General features: G+C 38.9%; 1 protein-coding gene across 11 annotated transcripts in view; it reads left to right on the forward strand.

The window, feature by feature from the left end:
* The window catches only part of fgfr1a (fibroblast growth factor receptor 1a), a 128,712-nt gene that overhangs the window by 9,404 nt on the left and 96,134 nt on the right, over window positions 1-23,174 (forward strand). For 3 of the 11 annotated variants that reach the window (XM_051901864.1, XM_051901869.1, XM_051901873.1), the window contains exon 2: window positions 2,797-2,950. In XM_051901864.1, coding sequence (XP_051757824.1) covers window positions 2,830-2,950 — 121 coding nt within the window. In that variant the 5' untranslated portion in view covers window positions 2,797-2,829. Of the gene's footprint in view, window positions 1-2,796; window positions 2,951-4,305; window positions 4,564-4,662; window positions 4,747-5,179; window positions 5,353-7,816; window positions 7,941-9,805; window positions 9,997-10,287; window positions 10,433-23,174 lie in introns of all 11 variants that reach the window. The other 8 variants (XM_051901863.1, XM_051901872.1, XM_051901868.1 and 5 more) reach the window with 7 other exon arrangements.

Below are 23,174 nucleotides of genomic sequence, written 5' to 3' on the forward strand. Positions count from 1 at the left end.
ACAGGTTCCACCAATGCATATGAGTGTTAGGCCTGGCATCATACGCTCCGCCACGTCTGACTGCCGAGGGTGATGGAGGAACTCAACAGGGTTCGCCAAGCGGGGAACTTGACTGGAGCAATAAGCGCACATATCAAGTCCATAGGAGTGGAATGGCATGACAAGGTGACACTAAGCAGGTCCCTCGTGCTCCTGACCACTCGGTGTGAGTACACAGTAGGATACCCACTCTACACGAAGGCTATAGAATCTAGCAAACGTGTTGGGTGTCGCCCAGCCTGTCGTGAGAGGTCGTCGGTTGCACGATTGAGCAGGCCCGGAATGTGAATGGCACAAAGCAACCTCAGATGCTTCTGTCTGTGGGTGGAGGCTCCCGCAGGGGGTCACCCTCAGCGACAAGCAGGTGGAGGCTCTGCAACCGGTGACTGGGTGGAAGCAGCAGCAGGTCGCCGGGGTACTGGACATGTTTTAACGCCTCTGTCTGCATCTGTGCAGCCGAGAAATGTTGGGCAAAATTCTCGACCACATCACCGAATAGGCCGACCTGGGAGATGGGGGCGTCAAGGAAGCAAACTTTGTCGCATATCTGCCAGGTTCAGCCAGAGATGCCGTTCCTGGACCACCATGGTGGACATCACCCAACCCAGGGAGCTCGCAGTGACTTTCATCACACGCAAGGCGAGGTCCTTCGCTGTGCGCGGTTCCTGCAAAACACCTGGGTCAGAACTACCCTCATGCGGTTCCTTTTGTGCTTTGGCCTGGTAAACCTGCAGGAGCGTCATGGCATGCAGGGCAGATGCGGCCTCACCACAGACTCTGTAAGCCTTGGCCCCAAGTGAGGACGAGAACTTACAGGCCCGGGAGGGGAGACGTGGATTACCCCTCCAGGAGGTAGCAGTCTTTGGACACAGTTGCATCGCAACAGACCGCTCTACCTGGGGGTAACGCATCTTCATCCCCAGAGAAACCAAGCTCACCTTCTCAAGCTCACCCTCTGAAACTCACAACATCCGGTCATCCACCGGAGCCCCAAAGGTAATGACTGGTACCCCACGATAGGGACCAGCGTGCTCCTGAGAAAGCTGCACAGCTTGCAGATTGCTAGAGGAATGATGAGTCCATGGAGATTGGTTACTCAGCGGGGAAGCCCTCACTGTGGTCCTCAGGTCACCAAGGCTGTTAGCCGAAGTAGCCCTCTTCTGGCCACCAGAAAAGGAACTAGATAAGGGAAAACTGAAGGGACTCCACCTCGTTTGAGGTATTGTAGTCTCGACCGCAAATCCGCAATGGTCATCTTCCTGCAGTGTGCCTAACACCCAGACACGTGAGACAGCTCTCATGACTATCAGATGGAGCTAGATAACAACCGCATCCAAAAACACACAGTGGAATGCCATCTTTATAAAGACACAATGTCACACTCGTGTAAGCTCTTTTAGTGAAATAAACTCTCTCTGGTGCTGAAGCGCACAGGGGAAATGGCCCCGGCACAACAAACAGGAATTAGAGCAGCCTGCTGTGTGCTCTCACTCTCATAGAAGGCACAACCTCTCTCATGCTGAATGAACAGCAATCTCATTGAAGGTGCAACTCTCTGGAAAAAGCTGTGAAAACAGCTGTTTGTTTGAATGAAGAGATCATGATCACCGCTGTGAGCGCCATCACACCAACACAGACAAATAGGCTGCTTCTCAAAAACAGGACTCGTTGTAGAATACCCTCTCAACACAGATTGCAGAGCTGGAACAATAGAACTGCTCGGCTTCTGAGATCCCAATTCGTCGGTTCAGTTCCGATGTGACGTTGAACATGACCGACTGAAAGGTAACAGATACTTCACTGTTTGCAGCATGTTTAAACTTTTGCTGTATTTATTGTTACATAATTGCATAATTTTTTTTTTTTTTTTTAGCAATCCTCTTTGATAGTTCTTAAAGCTACTGTTACGGTGAAATTCTTTAGATGGTGCCCTGACACACTCACATGGCGTGTTTCAGTGTTTTCAGCACGAGTCAGTTTTCCCAGATGAGGAAACAGGAAAGAGTTCATCAGCCTGGCCTTAATAGCCTCATCCTGGATTTGCAGTCTAGTGGCCTCATGGTTGGCCAGCTTTACTCAGAAATAGTTTGTATAAGCAAAGGAAATTTTTTTTGTTTTTTTTGTTTTTTTGTTTAAATGTTCAAACATGTACGTCCTTTCAGTAACCATACAGTTGTCTATTCCCAAAAGGATATTAAGTGCATGTTACTCAAAAGAAGATTTTCATAGTTTTTTAAACAATTTTTTTTTTTTGTAAAAACAGTGACTTAAAAGGATTTTCAGCTTTCTTTAGTGTGTAATTTTGTTGTTTGAGCACGAAAAAGCTCTGCAAAGTTCCAAAGTACAAAGGCCCTCCAGCGGCAGTTATTCTCAGTGCACACTGTTTCTGAACTCCCTGAAACGCCTCCATTGTAGTCTCAAGTTTTCCAGGAATGAACACATCACAGTTTTCCTCAATTAAATAATTCCCTCCCAATGCATACGCAAAATAAAGAGGCGGGGCCTGGTTGAGTTAGTCGTGTGTTGAATGTAAGAGGCGCGGTTATAGTAAGGGGCGGGACATTTCCCAAACATGCTCGAAGTGCCTGACCAATCACAACACACAGGTCCAGCCGAGCAATCAGAGTACATTGCGCTTTTCAGGAGGAGGGTCTTCATAGAGACAGGAACTAAACAGAGCGTTACTGACAGACTGGGAAGAGAGGAGCAGCAACAATGTCAAATATGGGGAAAATAATGTGTTTTTTGAACATTCAGGCATGAAGCTTTTTTTATGAAGAGCTGAGCTGGATGCAGAGAGAGTCCTTGATGATGACGATAGTGATGATGATGAAGACCATACTGCTGCTGATCTCAGTACTCCTAACACAGGCTCTTCAGTCCCAGGGCAGACCAGCCACCCAAGATGAGGGTAAGTTTCTTTCAACAAAAACAGGTGTGATTGTTTTCACCTGTCTAACCTGAAATTAAACAGGCTGTATTTTGCAACAGTAAGATTTCTCTCAATATATGACTTCTGTTGTGATTGTCTAACCTCATCACAATCATAAAAACATCATTAAGATTTTTCAGTGATCTAATTTAAGCTTAGTTTCAGTCAATTTCATAGTGTATCATTGCAGGTAACAAGAAACAGGTGGACGTAAGAGTAACTGTGGCATCTAATAGTTTTTAGTACATTTGTTGTCGTGTAAATGTACCCTCAGAGACCAAGGAAACCAAGAAAAGAGGAACCAAACACTAGGAATGAGAAAATGTATACTAAAGAGCAAAATAACCTTCAAAACAAGTTCCACAACAGAAATCTACAAATGTGGACACAGCCTCTCGTTGAAGGTGCTTTTCTAATATTTAGACTTTTGAAGCAATTTGAATTTCAAGCTTGAATTTTAACATCCCTAATTATAACTACATTTTTACATCCTGTTCTTAGTGGTAGCCCTGGTCAAGCCCACACTGTTCACTAAGTAATGCCAAGTAGCCAGAAACTACTTTGTGAGTCACCCCTCTCTTAGTCAAACTGAACTGACTCAGAATCAGGAAATCTTTGCCTAATAAACCACAGCTGTCTTTTGATGGCACTATCAAGACAGACAGAGCGAAACCATCAGACAACACCCAAATCTTGCAATCTAAAAAAAAAAGAAAAAGAAAATGAGAGGGTTTGGTGTTATCTGATTGTATGACATTTCTTGCCAAAGACTTGTTGATCAACTTAATGTAAAACACCACGAAGACCATCTTTTTTGCACTGCCTGCAGATTACATAATAATCATTAGCGCATTATATTTTCCTCGCTACTTGGTGGGAGTCACATTTAAATACATGCCATGTATTTTAAATATTTTTTTTTAAAGAGCCTGGAGCAGTCTGTTGCATTCATTTGCATCTTTCTAGCAAAATCCCTATTTGACTTGTTTTTGTAGTTTTTTTCTGAATTTCGAATTCAGCAAAAAGTCAAGTCACACATTATGGCTGATCATTGTTTACATTATTGATCATTGGTGTCACTTCAGAGTACATATTATGCGTGGATAGTTTCTAATAAGTTAATTAATAAGTTCTAATGCTTAACATTTGAAACAGCCCAATAAATTCATTAAACATCTTACCTTTGTAGATTTAAGACAAGTTGGAGGTTATCCACATTTTTGGATAGGAACTTTAGAATTATTTATTTAATTAATGATTTTTATGAATTCAAATTTTTCAGGAATTCAAATTATATTATAACTTAACAAATTTGTTTTTCATCCTGTTTTTAGTGGTAGCCCTGGCTGAGCCCACGCCGTTCACTCTTTATCCAGGGGAAAAACTGGAGCTGAGCTGTAAAGGTAAAGAGGAGACACAGGAAGTGACCTGGACTAAGGACCATGTGCCACTGGTTGACGGAGAGCACACCCGTCTGCGCGACCATCAGATGGAGATTGAAACAGTAGAGCCAGCCGACTCTGGTCTGTATGCTTGCTTTGCTCAGGGACCCAACAGCAACCATACAGATTACTTCAATGTCAACGTCACTGGTGAGAAATGGATTGAATACAAAAAGTCTGATCGGTTGACATTTGTATTGTTCACAAAAACAACAAAATCATAACCTGATTTTATTTGTTCTTGGTCAGATGGATTGATTTCCTCAGAAGATGATGATGAAGATGAGTCTTCCTCAGAGGAGGCCAAGCTATCAAGTGACCAGAAGCTGCTTCGTGAGTCACCACTGCTCTTTTAGTCAGACTCAGACAGATATGCAAATGTTAATACGTAACTAAATTGTTAGGATTGTCCTTCAAAGCAGGAATTATAACAGGAAATATTGCACATTTTTGTTTTATAAATCACAGCCGTCTTGTGGAATGTGCCGAGCTTTAGTTCATTAGACTGAAAGTCTTCATGTCTTTTGATGGATTAGTCTTTGAGTCCCAAGGGCACTATCAAGCCAGTCAAAAGGAGCGAAACCATCAACCAACCTAAATCTTGCACACTTTGATCTGCGGTCACCATAGTACAGTCACTCTCCTGGAACGTACTCTTATTGTTGCTTTGCTGTTCTTAGATGGTCATTCTTCTGATATTGTTCACATTGTAGTTTCATTTAATTTTCTCCATCATATTTTTTTGTACCTTCTATCTGTTCCTCAGCAATGGCGCCTGTCTGGGCTCATCCTGATAAGATGGAGAAGAAGCTCCACGCGGTTCCCGCCAGCAAAACTGTCAAGTTCCGTTGCCAGGCCAACGGTAACCCTACACCAACACTCAAGTGGCTCAAGAACGGCAAAGAGTTTAAGAAAGATCAGCGAATAGGAGGATTCAAGGTGAGGGCAACTGAAGAAGAGACCACAGCCAACTAAAGCATGCTTCATACTCTCGATCAGACACCTGGTATTTTCAATTAGTTCATGGCATGCTGCTTTCCTTGCTTTTCAGAAACATTAAAACATATTGCTTAAAGAAACACATCTCCAAAGAAATTAAAATGGTGTCATTATTAGCTAGCCCTCATGTTGTTTGCTGTTTTTTTTTTTTTTTTTTTTTTTTAATATAACTTAAGGGCGATTCTTGAAGAAGTCTTTCATTTGTGGGCAAGCTATAGGTTTGTCCAATGAGGCAAAATGTGGAGTTAACTACATCCTAGTTCAGCTGCACTGTAGAGATCCATGTTGTTTATCAGACATGTGCTTTTCTGTAGTATGTAAGTTTGTTTTGTGCTGGCAGTTTTTAGAGCTCTTGGCTTGAGAAAAGCTCTATATTAGTGGACATGGAGTGGCCTGTTTCCCACTCTCCACCATGGAACACACTGTTCTTTTCACACTGGATTTGCCTTGTCATTTGATGTTATTTGAAGCTCTTCCCTAGTGAAAAAATAGTATACTTGAGCACAATTTATTCGTATGTTCTTTAGTATAACTAAATGTATTTGTGGCACGCTATAAATTGGTATACTTAAAGTCTGCTAAATTGGAACAACTAATTTTGTACCAAATGCATTTTAATTGTCCAAAAGCAGTGCTGAAGTTCAACTAAAGTTGTATTAAATATACTTGTCTCTTACACCCGTTCATCTTCGCAACACAAATTAAGATATTTTTGATGAAATCCAATGGCTCAGTGAGGCCTGCATTGCCAGCAAGTTAATTTACACTTTCAGTGTAAATTAAAGGTACTAAAAACATATTTAAAACAGTTCATGTGAATACAGTGGTTCAACCGTAATATTATAAAGCGACGAGAATACTTTTTGTGCGCCAAAAAAAACCAAAATAACGACTTTTCAGCAATATCTAGTGATGGGCGATTTCAAAACACTGCTTCATGAAGCTTCACGAATCTTTTGTTTCGAGGTTCGGAGTGTGAAAGTCACGTGACTTCAGTAAACGAGGCTTCGTTAAGTCATAAGTGTTTTGAAATTTCAATGGTTCACATAATTTTGGCAGTTTGATTCATGCTCCGAACCACTGATTCGAAACAAAAGATTCAGCAGTGTTTTGAAATTGCCCATCATATTGTTGAATAAAGTTATTTTTTGCTTTTTTTGGCGCACAAAACATTTTTTTCATCACTTTATAATATTAAGGTTGAACCACCGTAGTCACATGAACTGTTTTAAATATGTCTTTAGTAGCTTTCTGGGCATCTGAAAGTGTTAATCGTCTTGTTGGCGATGCAGGCCTGACTGAGCCATCGGATTTCATCAAAAATATCTTAATTTGTGTTCTGAAGATGAACGAAGGTCTTGCAGGTGTAGAACGACATGAGGGTGAGTCATTAATGACAGAATTTTCATTTTTGGGTGAACTTCTGAGAAAAATGCCAAAATCTGCCACACAGATTCCCAATAGTGTGCACTCTTGAAAGTTCAGTTGTTCAGCAAATGTACAGCAAAAACTGATTGTTGGTGAGTGTGATGGCATTGGCTTAATGACGTGTTCAAAACATATATCAATCATTGCGGTCTATATGTGTCAACTTCTGGTTCAACCAATGGTAGGACATTGGGGCAGGCCAATGGGGGTCAAGGTTTAGCTTCAGCAGTTACGGTGTTTTCAAGTCATGTCAGAAAGAATGTATTTATCAGTTAAAATGCACATGAACATCAGCACAACTCATAATTATGAGTTTAGGTAACTCTGGATTTTCCGTGACGGTGAGAAAACATGTCAGAGGCAATGAATGCAGAGTGGAAAAAAAACTACCAAAATGTATTTAATATAGGCCTACATTCATTTCATACTAACTACAAACCCATTAATATACAGTAGTTCACATTTAAAGTGGATCAAAAAAGTAGGACAACTTTGATGAAAGGTTTTGATCCACTTCAAATGTTGACTACTATATTTACTGACATAATTAAATATAATTAATTAATTAATATTCTAATTAAACTTTATTTGGATTTCTTCTTTTTTGCACAACGCACAATGCATATTTCTTAATATTAAGCCTAAAATGTGTTTAATATCACTATGAGTAAGGATAGTATGATCAACTGTATAATTTGAATGCAAGATATTTAAGTATACTTGCAATAGTTCCACCTTAGCACAATCAAATATACTTTAGTATATCTTTAGTTGGACTTGTTCCAATTTAGCAGACTTTAAGTATTCCAATTTTGTATACTAAAAGTACAATTGCAGGGTATTTATATTAAGTACATAAATATGTAAATGCAATTGTAGTATACTTAGCATAAAATAAATGTATTTCAAATGCATTTTAGTATATTTATATTTCATTAGGGTTATCAGATATGTGTATATCTCTGTTACCGCACAGGTTCGAGAACACATGTGGACCATCATAATGGAGTCGGTGGTACCGGCAGACAAAGGAAACTACACCTGCCTGGTGGAAAACAAATATGGCAGCATCAATCACACCTACCAGCTGGATGTAGTCGGTCAGTCATGTTTCTTTTCTTTTCTTCTCTTCTCTCTGCATATTAAAAGTTAGTTAGATGTAAATGTCATTTTCAAGGACAGGCACATGTACTTTGTTGATAGTGTGTGTTAAATGATCCATTGCAAATATGAAGTGTTTCCGTGACGCAGTGGATTTAGATGTGTTAGAGTTAGAGACGTGGTTAGTGGCTCAAAATGAGATTAGAGTAATTGGAATAAGGTAATTCATTTCAAACACTGATTGGCTGACTTAATGGACTTTGTTAATTGATGCCTTTATTATGTTGCACTGATTTATTTGCTAAATAATGAAGGTATCAATCAAGCCCACATCAGCCAATCAGTGAACCCATGTAGACAGAGGCATACACACCATTGGAATTTGTCACTCACACACAAAACACTCACACATTTATGCCATCAAGTATATTTGGGCATTCTATCTTTTAAATGTAATTTTTGAGTAAGAGTTTTGTTTTTTCATTCAGAAATGTAATTGGAAGCACATATTTCTAATGAGCCTCAGAGTTGTTGAGAAAAGTTTAGTTTAGTTTTGTCGCACAACAGAAATTTGAAAATTATTTAATGCTAAGCTTTATCTTTTCATCATTAGCAATACCCAAAATGCACACAAGCTAAATCAGGGATTGGCAACCTAAATAAAGTCCCTGAAACTTGCATCATTTTGAGGTGATTATTCCTCATAGTCACAGAGTCTGTTTATTAAGTTAGTAGCTATAAATACTATTAAAGTGCATTAACACATGTGCCATAAGTTTGCCGACCCCTGAGCTAAACTGTAGTCAACATTCACAATTAAAATGATGATCAATACCCTTTTGCTTCCACCACCATTCATTAAGTTTCCTAGTGTTAATCAAAAGTTTTGTTGTGTTGATGTCAGTGTGCTTTCATCATGTGATTATGACTCACACACAAATACAAAGCACTCTTGAGTTTCCCAGTCATACTTTTTGGACTGTTTGCATACCTGTCAACACTCCAGTTTTTTTCACAATCTCCCACCCCCCTCCTGTTTTGCTGGGAAACTCCCGTAATTTGTATGGCCCAAACCTCCTTATGTGAATCACATAAATATTATTCCAAGGTTGTCCAATTGCCAGATCTTGTATGAAATGCATTCTACTCACACAATCACACATCATACAAATTCCAACCCATTTGTGACCTCAACCTACAACCCAGTTGCGCTGTTGATATCTGTGCTGTCAATGCGGGAAGTTGAATCATGTGGTGCTCCGGCTAACAGAAGATTTTAATTTCATTTCTCGAAGTGAATTCATATCTCGAAGTGATATTGCCCACGCCTTTTGCAAAGTGTGTCGTGACTACAAACTCATCGCATTCAAGTTTGGAAATGGGAGGGTGTTCATGTGCAATTTTTACCTAAGAAAGTTTATGTTTATGACCCCCCGGGCAGAGGTCTCCCGGATTTGTTACACAAATGTTGACAGGTATGACTGTTTGATGTGCAGAGCGTATCAACTTACTCCACTGCTCAGAGCGTATCAACCAGTGGCAGATTGTCTGTATTTGCCCTCTTTTGGTCAGAAGGCTTGAGAGATGGGCTGTGTCTTCAAAAAACATTCCCACTCATTTTTGCCAAATTACAGCAGTTATAATGAGTTTCTAATTTGCATGTTAAATAGGCTGCTCCCTACAGGCTCTGAGATTAGTGTTTAATGGGCATGCATCTTATTTTCTAACATGCTGATCCCAACTTTGATTTCTTTAAGATGGAAAAAAGCTGACCAGAGAAAGGAGTAAAAATCATTTATGTTATTTGGGCTCATTTTAACCACACTGTTCATAATTTGTGTGTGTGTGTGTGTGTGTGATACAGAGCGTTCACCGCACAGGCCGATCCTTAAGGCCAGGTTTCCTGCTAACCGTACAGTAGTGGTGGGTAGTGACGTGGAGTTTGAGTGTAAAGTCTTCAGCGATTCTCAGCCACACATCCAGTGGCTGAAACACATCGAGGTGGATGGCAGCAGAGTTGGCCCTGACGGACTGCCGTATGTTCGGATCTTGAAGGTAAAACTTCTTTACTAGTCTGAGATTGACCCAAGTGTGTCTGCCAATTACAATGAAAATGTTCCTACACAAAATAATGTAGTGACACAGTTTACAATATGTAATTGTCCAGTAGTGTGTAAAGATGAACAAGTAAACTTGTCCATGTCTTTTTCAAAGTAACTTTCACCATGTTATTTCATAAGAGCATAATCATCATAAGACCCAAAAACATGGTCCAAAATGTTATGCAAAACATCTTTTCTCATCTCTGGTTGGTTTTCCGGGATCACTCTGGATTCTTTTCTCTAGACGGAAGGCGTCAATACTACGGTTAAGGAGATGGAGGTACTGCAGATCAGGAATGTGTCTTTAGAGGATGCTGGAGAGTACACCTGCTTGGCTGGGAACTCTGTCGGTCACTCCCATCACTCTGCATGGTTGACTGTCTATAAAGGTATCTTTGGTTCTTGTGTTGCTCTTTTTGGTTGATGGTTTCATATCCATTTTTAACAGCTGCAGTTCACTCTAGCTACATTTACATGCACTCACTCAAATAATCTGTGAGTAATCAGACTGATGGCTCCATTAGACTGAAAAGACTTAATGTAAACGCCTCAATTGATCCGTCTGAGCTTGATCCGAATTAAATTTCAATCATATTGAAATGGTTGATGTAGAACTGAAATAATCCAATCAACAGGAAAAAAATTAAGCATGTAAACGCTTGAATCAGACTAAATTCCTTGCACACACACCGTGATGTGTATGTATACATATGTCTTATGTCACAAACATGCGTATGATTTTTTTTTTTATATATCATATATCAGAACCAGAACAAAGAACTGGTTAGTGGATGCAACTAAATATTTACTAAATATTTGCTAAAAAACACTTCTGACACTTTCTTTTTATATATGTCATCAAGGCAAAAAAGGCAGTTATACTCATGGTAGATCTGGAGACATTGCGATGGCTTTCTCTGGTTCTGAACGCGGTGGCTATGCACTGCGTTTGCGCTGAAATTTGGTTCAGAATACATGTACCGCACATATAAACAAATACAGTGGGTACGGAAAGTATTCAGACCCCCTTAAATTTTTCACTCTTTGTTATATTGCAGCCATTTGCTAAAATCATTTAAGTTCATTTTTTTCCTCATTAATGTACACACAGCACCCCATATTGACAGAAAAACACAGAATTGTTGACATTTTTGCAGATTTATTAAAAAAGAAAAACTGAAATATCACATGGTCCTAAGTATTCAGACCCTTTGCTGTGACACTCATATATTTAACTCAGGTGCTGTCCATTTCTTCTGATCATCCTTGAGATGGTTCTACACCTTCATTTGAGTCCAGCTGTGTTTGATTATACTGATTGGACTTGATTAGGAAAGCCACACACCTGTCTATATAAGACCTTCAGCTCACAGTGCATGTCAGAGCAAATGAGAATCATGAGGTCAAAGGAACTGCCTGAAGAGCTCAGAGACAGAATTGTGGCAAGGCACAGATCTGGCCAAGGTTACAAAAAAATTTCTGCTGCACTTAAGGTTCCTAAGAGCACAGTGGCCTCCATAATCCTTAAATGGAAGATGTTTGGGACGACCAGAACCCTTCCTAGAGCTGTCCGTCCGGCCAAACTGAGCTATCGGGGGAGAAGAGCCTTGGTGAGAGAGGTAAAGAAGAACCCAAAGATCACTGTGGCTGAGCTCCAGAGATGCAGTCGGGAGATGGGAGAAAGTTGTAGAAAGTCAACCATCACTGCAGCCCTCCACCAGTCGGGGCTTTATGGCAGAGTGGCCCGACGGAAGCCTCTCCTCAGTGCAAGACACATGAAAGCCCGCATGGAGTTTGCTAAGATAGTGAGAAATAAGATTCTCTGGTCTGATGAGACCAAGATAGAACTTTTTGGCCTTAAATCTAAGCGGTATGTGTGGAGAAAACCAGGCACTGCTCATCACCTGTCCAATACAGTCCCAACAGTGAAGCATGGTGGTGGCAGCATCATGCTGTGGGGGTGTTTTTCAGCTGCAGGGACAGGACGACTGATTGCAATCGAGGAAAAGATGAATGCGGCCAAGTACAGGGATATCCTGGACGAAAACCTTCTCCAGAGTGCTCAGGACCTCAGACTGGGCCGAAGGTTTACCTTCCAACAAGACAATGACCCTAAGCACACAGCTAAAATAACGAAGGAGTGGCTTCACAACAACTCCGTGACTGTTCTTGAATGGCCCAGCCAGAGCCCTGACTTAAACCCAATTGAGCATCTCTGGAGAGACCTAAAAATGGCTGTCCACCGTTTACCATCCAACCTGACAGAACTGGAGAGGATCTGCAAGGAGGAATGGCAGAGGATCCCCGAATCCAGGTGTGAAAAACTTGTTGCATCTTTCCCAAAAAGACTCATGGCTGTATTAGATCAAAAGGGTGCTTCTACTAAATACTGAGCAAAGGGTCTGACTACTTAGGACCATGTGATATTTCAGTTTTTCTTTTTTAATAAATCTGCAAAAATCTCAACAATTCTGGGTTTTTCTGTCAATATGGGGTGCTGTGTGTACATTAATGAGGAAAAAATATGAACTTAAATGATTTTAGCAAATGGCTGCAATATAACAAAGAGTGAAAAATTTAAGGGGGTCTGAATACTTTCCGTACCTACTGTACATACAGTGGCAAGAAAAAGTATGTGAACCACTTGCAGAATCTGTGAAAATGTTAATAATTTTAACAAAATAAGGGAGATAATACAAAATGCATGTTATTTTTTATTTAGTACTGTCCTGAGTAAGATATTTTACATAAAAGATGTTTACATATAATCCACAAGACAAAAAAAATAGCTGAATTTATTAAAATAACCCCATTCATAAGTATGTGAACCATTGATTCTTAATACTGTGTGTGGTTACCTGGATGATCTATGACTGTTTTTTTTGTTTTGTGATGGTTCTTCATGAGTCTCTTGTTTGTCCTGAGCAGTTAAACTGAGCTCTGTTCTTCAGAAAAATCCTCCAGGTCCTGCAGATTCTTCAGTTTTCCAGCATTTTTTGCATATTTGAACCCTTTCCAGCAGTGACTGAATGATTTTGAGATCCGTCTTTTCACACTGAGGACAACTGAGGGACTCAAACACAACTATTAAAAAAGGTTCAAACATTCACTGATGCTCCAGAAAAAAATCATGATACATTAATAGACGGGGGGTGAAAACTTTTGGAATTTGAAGATCAAGGTAAATTGCATTTAATTTGTCTTACGGGAAACATGCAAGTATTTAAGTTGCTTCGGAATCTCAGTACTACATAAAAAAAATGATATTCAAGCGAAATAAGAAAAATTTGGACCTCTTCATCCTGTTCAAATGTTTTCACCCCCCGACTCTTAATGCATCGTGTTTCCTTCTGGAGCATCAGTGAATGTTTGAACCTTTTTTAATAGTTGTGTTTGAGTCCCTCAGTTGTCCTCAGCGTGAAAAGATGGATCTCAAAATCATTCAGTCACTGTTGTAAAGGGTTCAAATATGCAAAAGATGGTGGAAAACTGAAGAATTTTTGGGACCTGGAGATTTTTTCTGAAGAACAGAGCTCAGTTTAACTGTTCAGAACAAACAAGGGACTCATGAACAACCATCACACAACAAAAAAACAGTCGTAGATCATCCAAGTAACCACACACAGTATTAAGAATCAGTGGTTCACAAACTTTTGAACTGGGTCATTTTAATAGATTCAGCTATTTTTTTGTCTTATGGGTTATATGTAAACATCTTTTATGTAAAATATCTTACTCAGGACAGTACTAAATAAAAAATAACATACAGTTTGTATGATCTCTCTTATTTTGTTAAAATTGTGCACATTTTCACAGATTCTGCAAGTGGTTCACATACTTTTTCTTGCCACTGTATATATATATATATATATATATATAAAGGTTTGTTTCTAAACTGTTTTCTTCAAAATGTTCAAATCTTAAGGGGAAGGAGTGTAATAGATGTGCTGATTGACTGATATGTAATCCACGCCCATTTGTATGTACGTGAGTTTTCCGTATGTGTTTGAGCACTCGGTAAACAAGCGAACATGCAAAGCGTATGTCTGTCGTTTCTCTCCCCAAGCCAGCCTCAAATCATAATATATTACACTAACCCTTTAAACTATTTTGATGGTCCCCTTTAGACATCTATAAAGTAACATTGCACCTACATGTCAACTAACTCTCATTAGAGTATTAGTAGACTGTTAGGGGTAGGGTTAGGGTTAGTAGAATAAGTTGACATGTAGGTGCAACGTTCCTTATAATCAGCAGAATGTCTAAAGTGGACCATCAAAATAAAGTGTATATATGTATATTTTGTAAAAATGGATGCAAACCTTTTTTCATAAACAACACTATTCTTCAACCTCTGTAAAATTGTTTAAATAAAATTAAAACACTTCCATTGGTCATTTGTACAGGATCCTGCCACTCATGTTTTTTTCTGGTTTTGTTCTTGTCTTTTTAGAAGTGCCGGCATCATGCTCCAGTTCAGCCTGGGCGGTCCTATACCTGTCTTCTGCACTGCCACCTGCCCTGGACTGTGTGTTTTTCCCCCTTATGGTAGTTTTTGTTAGTTTGTTTGTATATTGAGTCGATTAAAGCCCACCATTTTCTCTGCTCTGAGTTCTCATTCTCTCTTTCCTTAAACCATGACATGTTTACAATACAAAAATGCTTCTTTTTTTATTATTATTTACAAATCATTAATGTAGGATGTGATGGAAATTCTTTTGATGGAGAGTGGAATGTTTTATGTAAGCATGTAGTAAATGCTCTTTTGAGAAAGATGGAAATTCGTAAGTTTCTTTTATTATTATTTTTTCCCCCCCTATTTTGTGATTTTAAAGTTATATGTTCAAATCCAAAATGGACTGCACATAAGCAGTCCAATGAACAGCCATAGAAGGAAATGGAACAAGTCTGTACTACAGTAAAGGCTCGTTCACACCAAGGATGATAACTATAACGGTAAATATAAAAGAATAGCAGAGTCCACACCACAACTGTAACAATAATGGCACAGAGAAACTATATCGTTGCAGTCACTTTCAGAACATTTTTTTTCCTGCTGATGGATTAAAAGTATGAAAGCCAATCAGAATCCACCAGACTTGAAAGAACTTGAGCATTTAAAGTGGCAGATGACCTATACTTGTAACTGCAGCATGTGCTTAGAATAAATAGAATGTTATCCTTCGCTGGTGTGGACGCTAATTTAGTTATCGTTATAGTTATCTTTAGTTGTCGTTCATGGTGTGAACAGGCCTTAAGTCTGTCTTATGGTTATGTTGTCAAGAAGTGAAGTGATTAATGGTGCGGAATTATTTGCCTAGATGAGTTTAACTAATTAAAATGAAGAGAAACATGTAGCTCATTTAACCATGTTATTTTTACATGCATTCTGCAGAGAGTAAATGTGTGTGTGTTTTTCTGTTTGGGGAGTCACTTTGTTTCTGTCAGCATGTTAGTAGTTGTGTTAGGTTCTCTTGTTTATCTTTTTTGTTAATAAAATTAATTTTTTTATACATGTGTCTTCCTCCTTGTGTTGAAAACACAGTAAGAGGCTTTACAGGTTAGCCATATTGGATTCTGAATTCAGGGTTGTTGTGGTTCCTCCGGGTTTCCTAGTTGGAATTCCGACTTGAGGGGACGTTCCATTAAGTTCCTATTGAACTTGGAATTTCCAACTTCTGAGTAAATGGAACACACCATAAACTCTGCAAGACATTGTGACCCTCCATCTGCAGGATTGATTGGACATCCTTGGCTTATACACATCCTTCCTTCCATTTCAGCTTTTAGAAGCTCTCCTTGCTGATAAATGACCACTGTCATGTCAAAGAAATTTGCAGACAGTTTTCACTGGTGTGAAGAACATGGAGGAGCAGAGCTGTTTATGATTGATGACATGCTGGCTGGCAACTGCATTCGCAGACTTGACCCAGATGCTGCAGAAATGTGAGCAAACTACAGTCAATGGACTTCTTTAGAACTTCCGCAATAATATAAGCCAGCTGGAAAACTATTAATTTTTTTAAATACCCAAGCTTTAACAACATGAGGGCAGATCCCTCGAGCGCAGCTGATGATGCTTTGAAGTGATGCTTGAGTGAACAAGAATATTCCAATACACAAATAACATTTCCTTCGATTCCTCCGTCCTCGTTTTCTTTCCTTGCATCCTCCCCTCGTATCCTACAGGGGTGGAGCGGAAAGGAAACGAGGATGCACAAATACGAAATGAGAAGCACCCTGAATTCACCCTACAGGAAATGGCTAATATATGCGAAAATAAATGCTACTCTGCCGCCACCTGCTGGTTATAGTGGTAATTAATGTCTTTTTTATTTTTAAGTAAAAGTGTTTTCTATCAAATTTTGGATTTCCTACATCTTGAAATGTTTGGTTTTACAAATGGGGACAATCTCAGAAGGATGAACAAATAATGATTGTGGTCATCACATAAAAAATAACATTTGAAGTGCTGGAAAAATGTTGCGTGTGGATTTCTTAATAATATATACAGTAATTGACTTCTGTTGTGATTGTCTAACCTCATCTAAATCATTCGAACATCATTAAGATTTCTCAATTACCTAATTTAAACTTGGTTTCAGTAAATTACATAGTAGTTACTACAAGTCTCATCCTCCCCTTGAAGGTGTTTTTGCTTATCTGTAGGATGCCAAATGCTAACAGCATTCTGGATTCAGTAACCGATAAACTAGACTGAATGGAAACGCTATATCAAAGAGTATATAGTATTACTCTTAATCAGACTTCTTTCTATAGACTGAGTGCTTCATTGTTTAACCAGGACAGTTAATTTAGTGCAATTAATTATTTTAAAAAATGTTTCAAAATTGATTTGCATAATTCAAACATTAATTATACCCCCTGATCCATATGTAAATTGATTTTTGAAAGGAATTTTTAGATTATTTTAATAATTCAAGCTTGAATTCTAACAGCCTTAATTATAACACTTTTTTTATATATATACAGGTGCTGGTCATATAATTAGAATATCGTAAAAAAGTTCATTTTTTTATTGTAAATTATTTAAAAAAATGAAACTTTCATATATTCTAGATTCCCTACATGTAAAGTAAAACATTTCAAAAGGTTTTTTTTTTAAATTTGTTGATTAGAGCGTACAGCTAATGAAAGTCCAAAATCCAGTATCTCAAAATATTAGAATATTTACATTTGAGTTTCATTAAATGACCATCCCTACAGTATAAATTCCGGGTATCTTTTGTTCTTTGAAACCACACTAATGGGGAAGACTGCTGACTTGGCAATGGTCCAGGAGACAATCATTGACACCCTCCACAAAGAGAGTAAGTCACAGAAGGTCATTACTGAATGGGGTGGCTGTTTACAGAGTGATGTATCAAAGCATATTAAATGCAAAGTTGACTGGAAGGAAGAAATTGGGTAGGCAAAGGTGCACAAGCAACAGGGATGACCGCAAGCTTGAGAATACTGTCAAGTAAAGCCGATTTAAACACTTGGGAGAGCTTCTTCATGAGTAGAATGAAGCTGGAGTCAGCGCCTCAAGAGTCACCACACTCAGACATCTTCAGGAAAAGGACTACCAAGCCACTTCTGAACCAGAGACAACATCAGAAGCATCTTACCTGGGCTAAGGAGAAAAAGAACTGAACAGTGAACAGTGGTCGAAAGTCCTCTTTTCAGATAAAAGTAAATTTTGCATTTCATGTTGAAATCATGGTCCCAGAGTCTGAAGGAAGACTGGAGAGGCACAGAATCCAAGCTGCTTGAAGTCTAGTGTGAAGTTTCTGAAGTCAGTAATGATTTGGGGGGGCCGTGACGTCTGCTGGTGTTGGTCCATTGTGTTTTATCAAGTGCAAAGTCAATGCAGCCATCTTCCAGGAGATTTTGGAGCACTTTATGCTTCCATCTGCTGACAAGCTTTATGGAGATGCTGATTTCCTTTTCCAGCAGGACTTTAGCACCTGCCCACAGTGCAAAAACCACTTCCAAGTGGTTTGCTGACCATGATATTACTGTGCTTTATTGGCCAGCCAATATGCCTGACCTGAATCTATGGGATATTTTCAAGAGAAAGATGAGAAACAGTCGATCCAACAATATACAGATGATCTGAAGGCTCAATAGTGCCTCAGCAGTGCCACAGGCTGATCACTTCCATGCCACACTTCACTGATGCAGTAATTTGTGCTAGGAGCAAGTCATTTGCTGTAATATGTCCTGCCGATCAAGTATTGAGTGCACAAAAGAACATACTTTTAAGAACTTGAACTTTTCTGTTTTGCAAATCCATTTTTTGATTGATCTTAGGAAATATTCTAATATTTTGAAATACTGGATTTTGGACTTTCATGAGCTGTACGCTCTAATCATCAAAATTTAAAAAAAAAAACTTTTGAAATGTTTTACTTTACATGTAGGAAATCTAGAATATATGAAAGTTTCATTTTTAAAAATAATTTATAATAAAAAAATGAACTTTTTGATGATATTCTAATTATATGACCAGCACCTGTATATCTTGCTCTTAGTGGTACCCCTGGTTGAGGGCAAAAAAACAAGAGATTTGTTTCTGTTTGCTTCAGTTTTTTAACATAATAACATCCTCATTTTCTGTTCTTGATCAGATTGATTGGATTTCTCAAAAAATTATGAAACTACTTTGTGAGTCACTTTTGTCCCGTAAACTCTGGCTCAAATTTTTTCTGTAGTATCCATTCTTTACAAAATTGTTAGGATTGTCCTTTAAAGCAGGAGTTATAGCAGGGAATAGGAAACATTTTGTCTAATAAACCACAGGCATCTTGTAGAATGTACAAATCTTCATTTCTTTTGATGAATTAGTCTTTGAGTCCCAAGGACAATATCAAGACAGTCAGGGGGAGCAAAACCAGAATTGGTTCTGATATTGTTCACATCGTAGTTTCATTTAGTTTCAAAACAATAGTTTCAAATGACCAATTTAATTTTCCCCATCTTATTTTCTGTACTTTCTATCTGTTCCTCAGCAATGGCACCCTACTGTACTCATCCTGAGAAGATGAAGAAGCTATACACGGTTCAAACCAGTTATAACGTAATGTTCTATTGCCAGGCCAAAGGTAACCCTTACACCAACACTCAAGTGGCTCAAGAACAGCAAAGAGTTTACACGAAAAGGAGCCTTCGGGGTGAGGGCACTACATGTGCTGTCATCATCTATCAAGTTCTGTCTGAGGTTTAAATGAGAGATGATCTGTCTTAAAGGAACACTCCACTTTTTTTGAAAATAGGCTCATTTTCCAACTCCCCTAGAGTTAAACAGTTGAGTTTTACCGTTTTCGAATCCATTCAGCCAATCTCCGGGTCTGGCGGTAGCACTTTTAGCATAGCTTAGCATAGTTCATTGAATCTGATTAGACCGTTAGCATCTCGCTCAAAAATGACCAAAGAGTTTCAATATTTTTCCTATTTAAAACTTGACTCTTCTGTAGTTACATCGTGTACTAAGACCAGGATAAGGACAGAGTATTTGGAATAAAGTAATTCAAACGCATTCTAGACTTCACACATTTGTACTGTCAAATCCTCCTTGGAAGTTCCTGTTTATGAGTTTAGAGGTTATAATTGTGATGTGAAGTCATGTGTGTGATTTTGGTTTAAAAAAAAAAAAGAATGTATTGAGCAAGTTTATCTTTCTCTTTTTTTTTTTTTTTTTTTTAATTCTCAAATGAGAGATTTTTTTTCCTTCTAGTACCACAAAAGAGCAAAGAATGTGTGTTTGGCATGTAACTGATGCCCAAGAAGGCCTAAGAGATGGGCTGTGGCCACTCTTTTCCACCAAATTATAGCAGGCTCTGTGAGATTAGCATCTGTTGAATATCCCATTTGTCATAATGCAGATCCAACTTTGATTTCTTTAGGAGGGGGAAAAAGCTAATTAGAGAAATGATTTTTTTTTTGGGGGGATATTTTTTTGTGTGTGTGTGTGTTCTTGTATATATGGTTTATGTTTCACAAATGTGTATGTAACGGAGCTGACACCCAAGTGCAGTTTATTTACAGTGAAAATCCAAAAACATAAAACAAACTATAAACAAAATCCAAAGCATGACACTAACCATAAACAAAAACTTGACTAGACTATAAACAGATATTGCGCATGGAAACATGGAACACCAATTTACTTCAATACATGACCAAGTAACATGGCAAATAAAAGGGCTTAAATACATGACTTTGATCACATGAAAAGAATAGCTGTGACTAATGTTGAAAAGGCAGAAATGTTAGCAGAGGTGTTTGTTAAAGTACACAGTAACAATAACATATCAGAAGAAATACAAATAAATAGAGAACAAAGTAGAAAGGAACATCCAAATATTCTGATGGAGAAAAGGCCATCTAATGACCATCTTGATGTGGAATTTCCATTACATGAATTAAAGAGAGCTGTTGGGGGAGTTAAGCAAACAACTCCAGGAAAGGATGAGATATGATAAACAATGATTAAAAATTTATCTGACTTGTCTTTGAATGTTATATTACGTCTTTTTAATAAAGTGTGGAGCCGTCCTTCTTTGTGGAAACAGCCAAGAACAAGCATAATGCTACAAATTATAGATTTGCGTTAACGTCGAATTTATGTAAGTTAATGGAACGTATGATTGTGAGCAGATTGAACTACATGTTAGAAAGGAAAGGGATTAGTTCACCTCTTTAGAGTGGCTTTCGTAAAGGATGCAGTACATTAGATGCTGCCATATGTTTAGAGACAGACATAAGAAAGTCACAAGATAATAAAGAGGTGAAAGTAGGCATATTTTTTGATATTGAAAAAGCCTACGACATGCTTTTGAAGGAGGGGCTGTTAATAAAGTTGGAACAAATAGGAATTGAAGGCAGAATTTTTAACTGAGTAAAAGATTTTTTGCTTAATAGAACGCAGCTTTATTAGAGGGACAATCCAGAACTGTAATCCAAAATACAGGCAATGGGTCAAACACAGGCAATTAGTCCAAATAAATGACAGGGAACTCAGGGACAACCTCCGTGGTTGTATCAAGGCAGACAGGAAGTTCATTGGTGGCGGCCATGGCAGCTAGGAGCTCTGGTGTAGTGGTCATCTAGTCCGAAGACACAGGCGTAGCGACCATCTTGTCTGAAGATACAGGTGTAGCGGCCATCTTGTCCAAAGACACGGGCGTAGCGGCCATCTTGTCCGAAGACACAAGCTCAGCAGCCATCTTGTGAACAGGCTTAGTAGTCATGACATGAAGAAACTCAGGCTTGGCAGACATGACGTGAACAGTCTCTGGCTTGGCAGGCATGATATGGAGAGGCTCTGGTGTAGGAACCACAGGACGGGATATCATGATAAATGATGTTTTCCAAAATGCCAAAATAGATATAGATCTCTCTACCTGACTGAAAAGCTGTGGCAAGAGCTGTGCATAGACAAATATCCACAAAACCTGTAAAGAAGAATGGGCCAAAATTCCTCCAGACCAATGTGAGAGACTGATAAATTCATACAGAAAATGATTACTTCAAGTTATTGCTGCTAAAAGTGGATCTACAGGCAATTGACTCATAGGGTGTCCTAACTTTGTCACCCATGGTTTTTCCATCTTGGCTTTATTTTTGCTAAATAAATGACATGGTGTGATATGATAAAATTTGGAAAATAAAACCTAAGACCTGACAAGCACTAGCTGATTTTTTATTATGTGCTGATACGGAAAACCATGGAATTCAATAGGGTATCCTAACTTTTTCACATGACTGTATAGTGCATTGATCAGGTCAGTAATCGATTATGGATGTATTATTTATGGATCTGCATCAAAATCCGAAATCGAATTCCATGTGTCGATTGTTCTCCCGCGGTAGAAATCGCGTTCCGGGGGGGGGGAGAAATAGGAACGCGGGGGCACCGCGATGCGACCGCAAAGGGCACTTTCACTTTCGCGATCAAAGGGCCTGCAAGTCTGCAAATTACTTGTCCATGTCATCTTTAAAGTAACTTCATTAGTGCAGTAATGGCAGGGGCCCAACAAGGACACTGGAGTCCAAAAACATTATCCACAATGTCCTTTCTCTCCTCTGGTGGGTTTTCCTGGAGCTCTCCGGCTTCATCCTGTGGTTCTTTTCTCTAGACGGCAGGCGTCAACACTACGGTTAAGGAGATGGAGATACTGCAGATCAGGAATGTGTCTTTAGATGATGCTAGAGAGTACACCTGCTTGACTGGGAACTCTATCGACGTCTACCGCCAGTCTGCATGGTTGACTGTCTATGAAGGTATCTTCGGTCCTTGCGTTGCTCTCTTTGGTTGACTGCGACAGTTCACACTGTGGTTTGAACACTTTGTATCACTGTAAAAAAAATCTTATTAAATTTATGGTAAAAAATTGGCAGCTGTTGTTGCCAGTGTAAAAAATGTGGTAGCCACATTTTAGGTTTTACCGATTTAACTTAAATTGACAGTAAAAAAAAAAAAAAAAAAATGTATTTCATTAAACCAACCTACTGAAGCACTAATATCTGTTTTGTACCTTTGTAATACACTGACAATCACCAAAAACAGATGGTGATGAGAAAGTCACATGATGCAGGCAATTCTGGGAATGTCAATTTAATGGTTTTCACTGTAAATTACACAATGACTTGTTCTTTTTCACTTCCAAACATTTTTGGTAAAATTACAAGGTTAAATCTATTACAGTTATTCACCGTATATAGTCAGGAAACTTACTGTTAAAGAGATAGTTCACCCAAAAATGAAAATTATCCCATGATTTACTCACCCTCAAGCCATCCTAGGTGTATATGACTATCTTCTTTCAGACAAACACAATCGGAGATATATTTAAAAATATTATTGCTCCTCAAAGCTTTATAATGGTTGTGTCACAGTCACCAGCACTATCACTCCATTTCCCAGCATTCCTCCTGTCCCACACCTGCACCCAGTCAGCCATTACCACACCTACTACAGCTCACCTCCTGATCACAGATCACCTGCACTTGTGCACCCTCATCAACACTGCCTTAAATGCCACGGTTTCCTTCTCCTCACTGTCTGGTCTCGTCAAAGAGAAGCTCCACAGACCCTACCTGGTTATGCACTGGAGTGCTTACCAA

The sequence above is a fragment of the Ctenopharyngodon idella genome, chromosome 8 (assembly GCF_019924925.1).
Source record: "Ctenopharyngodon idella isolate HZGC_01 chromosome 8, HZGC01, whole genome shotgun sequence".
Lineage (NCBI taxonomy): Eukaryota > Metazoa > Chordata > Actinopteri > Cypriniformes > Xenocyprididae > Ctenopharyngodon > Ctenopharyngodon idella.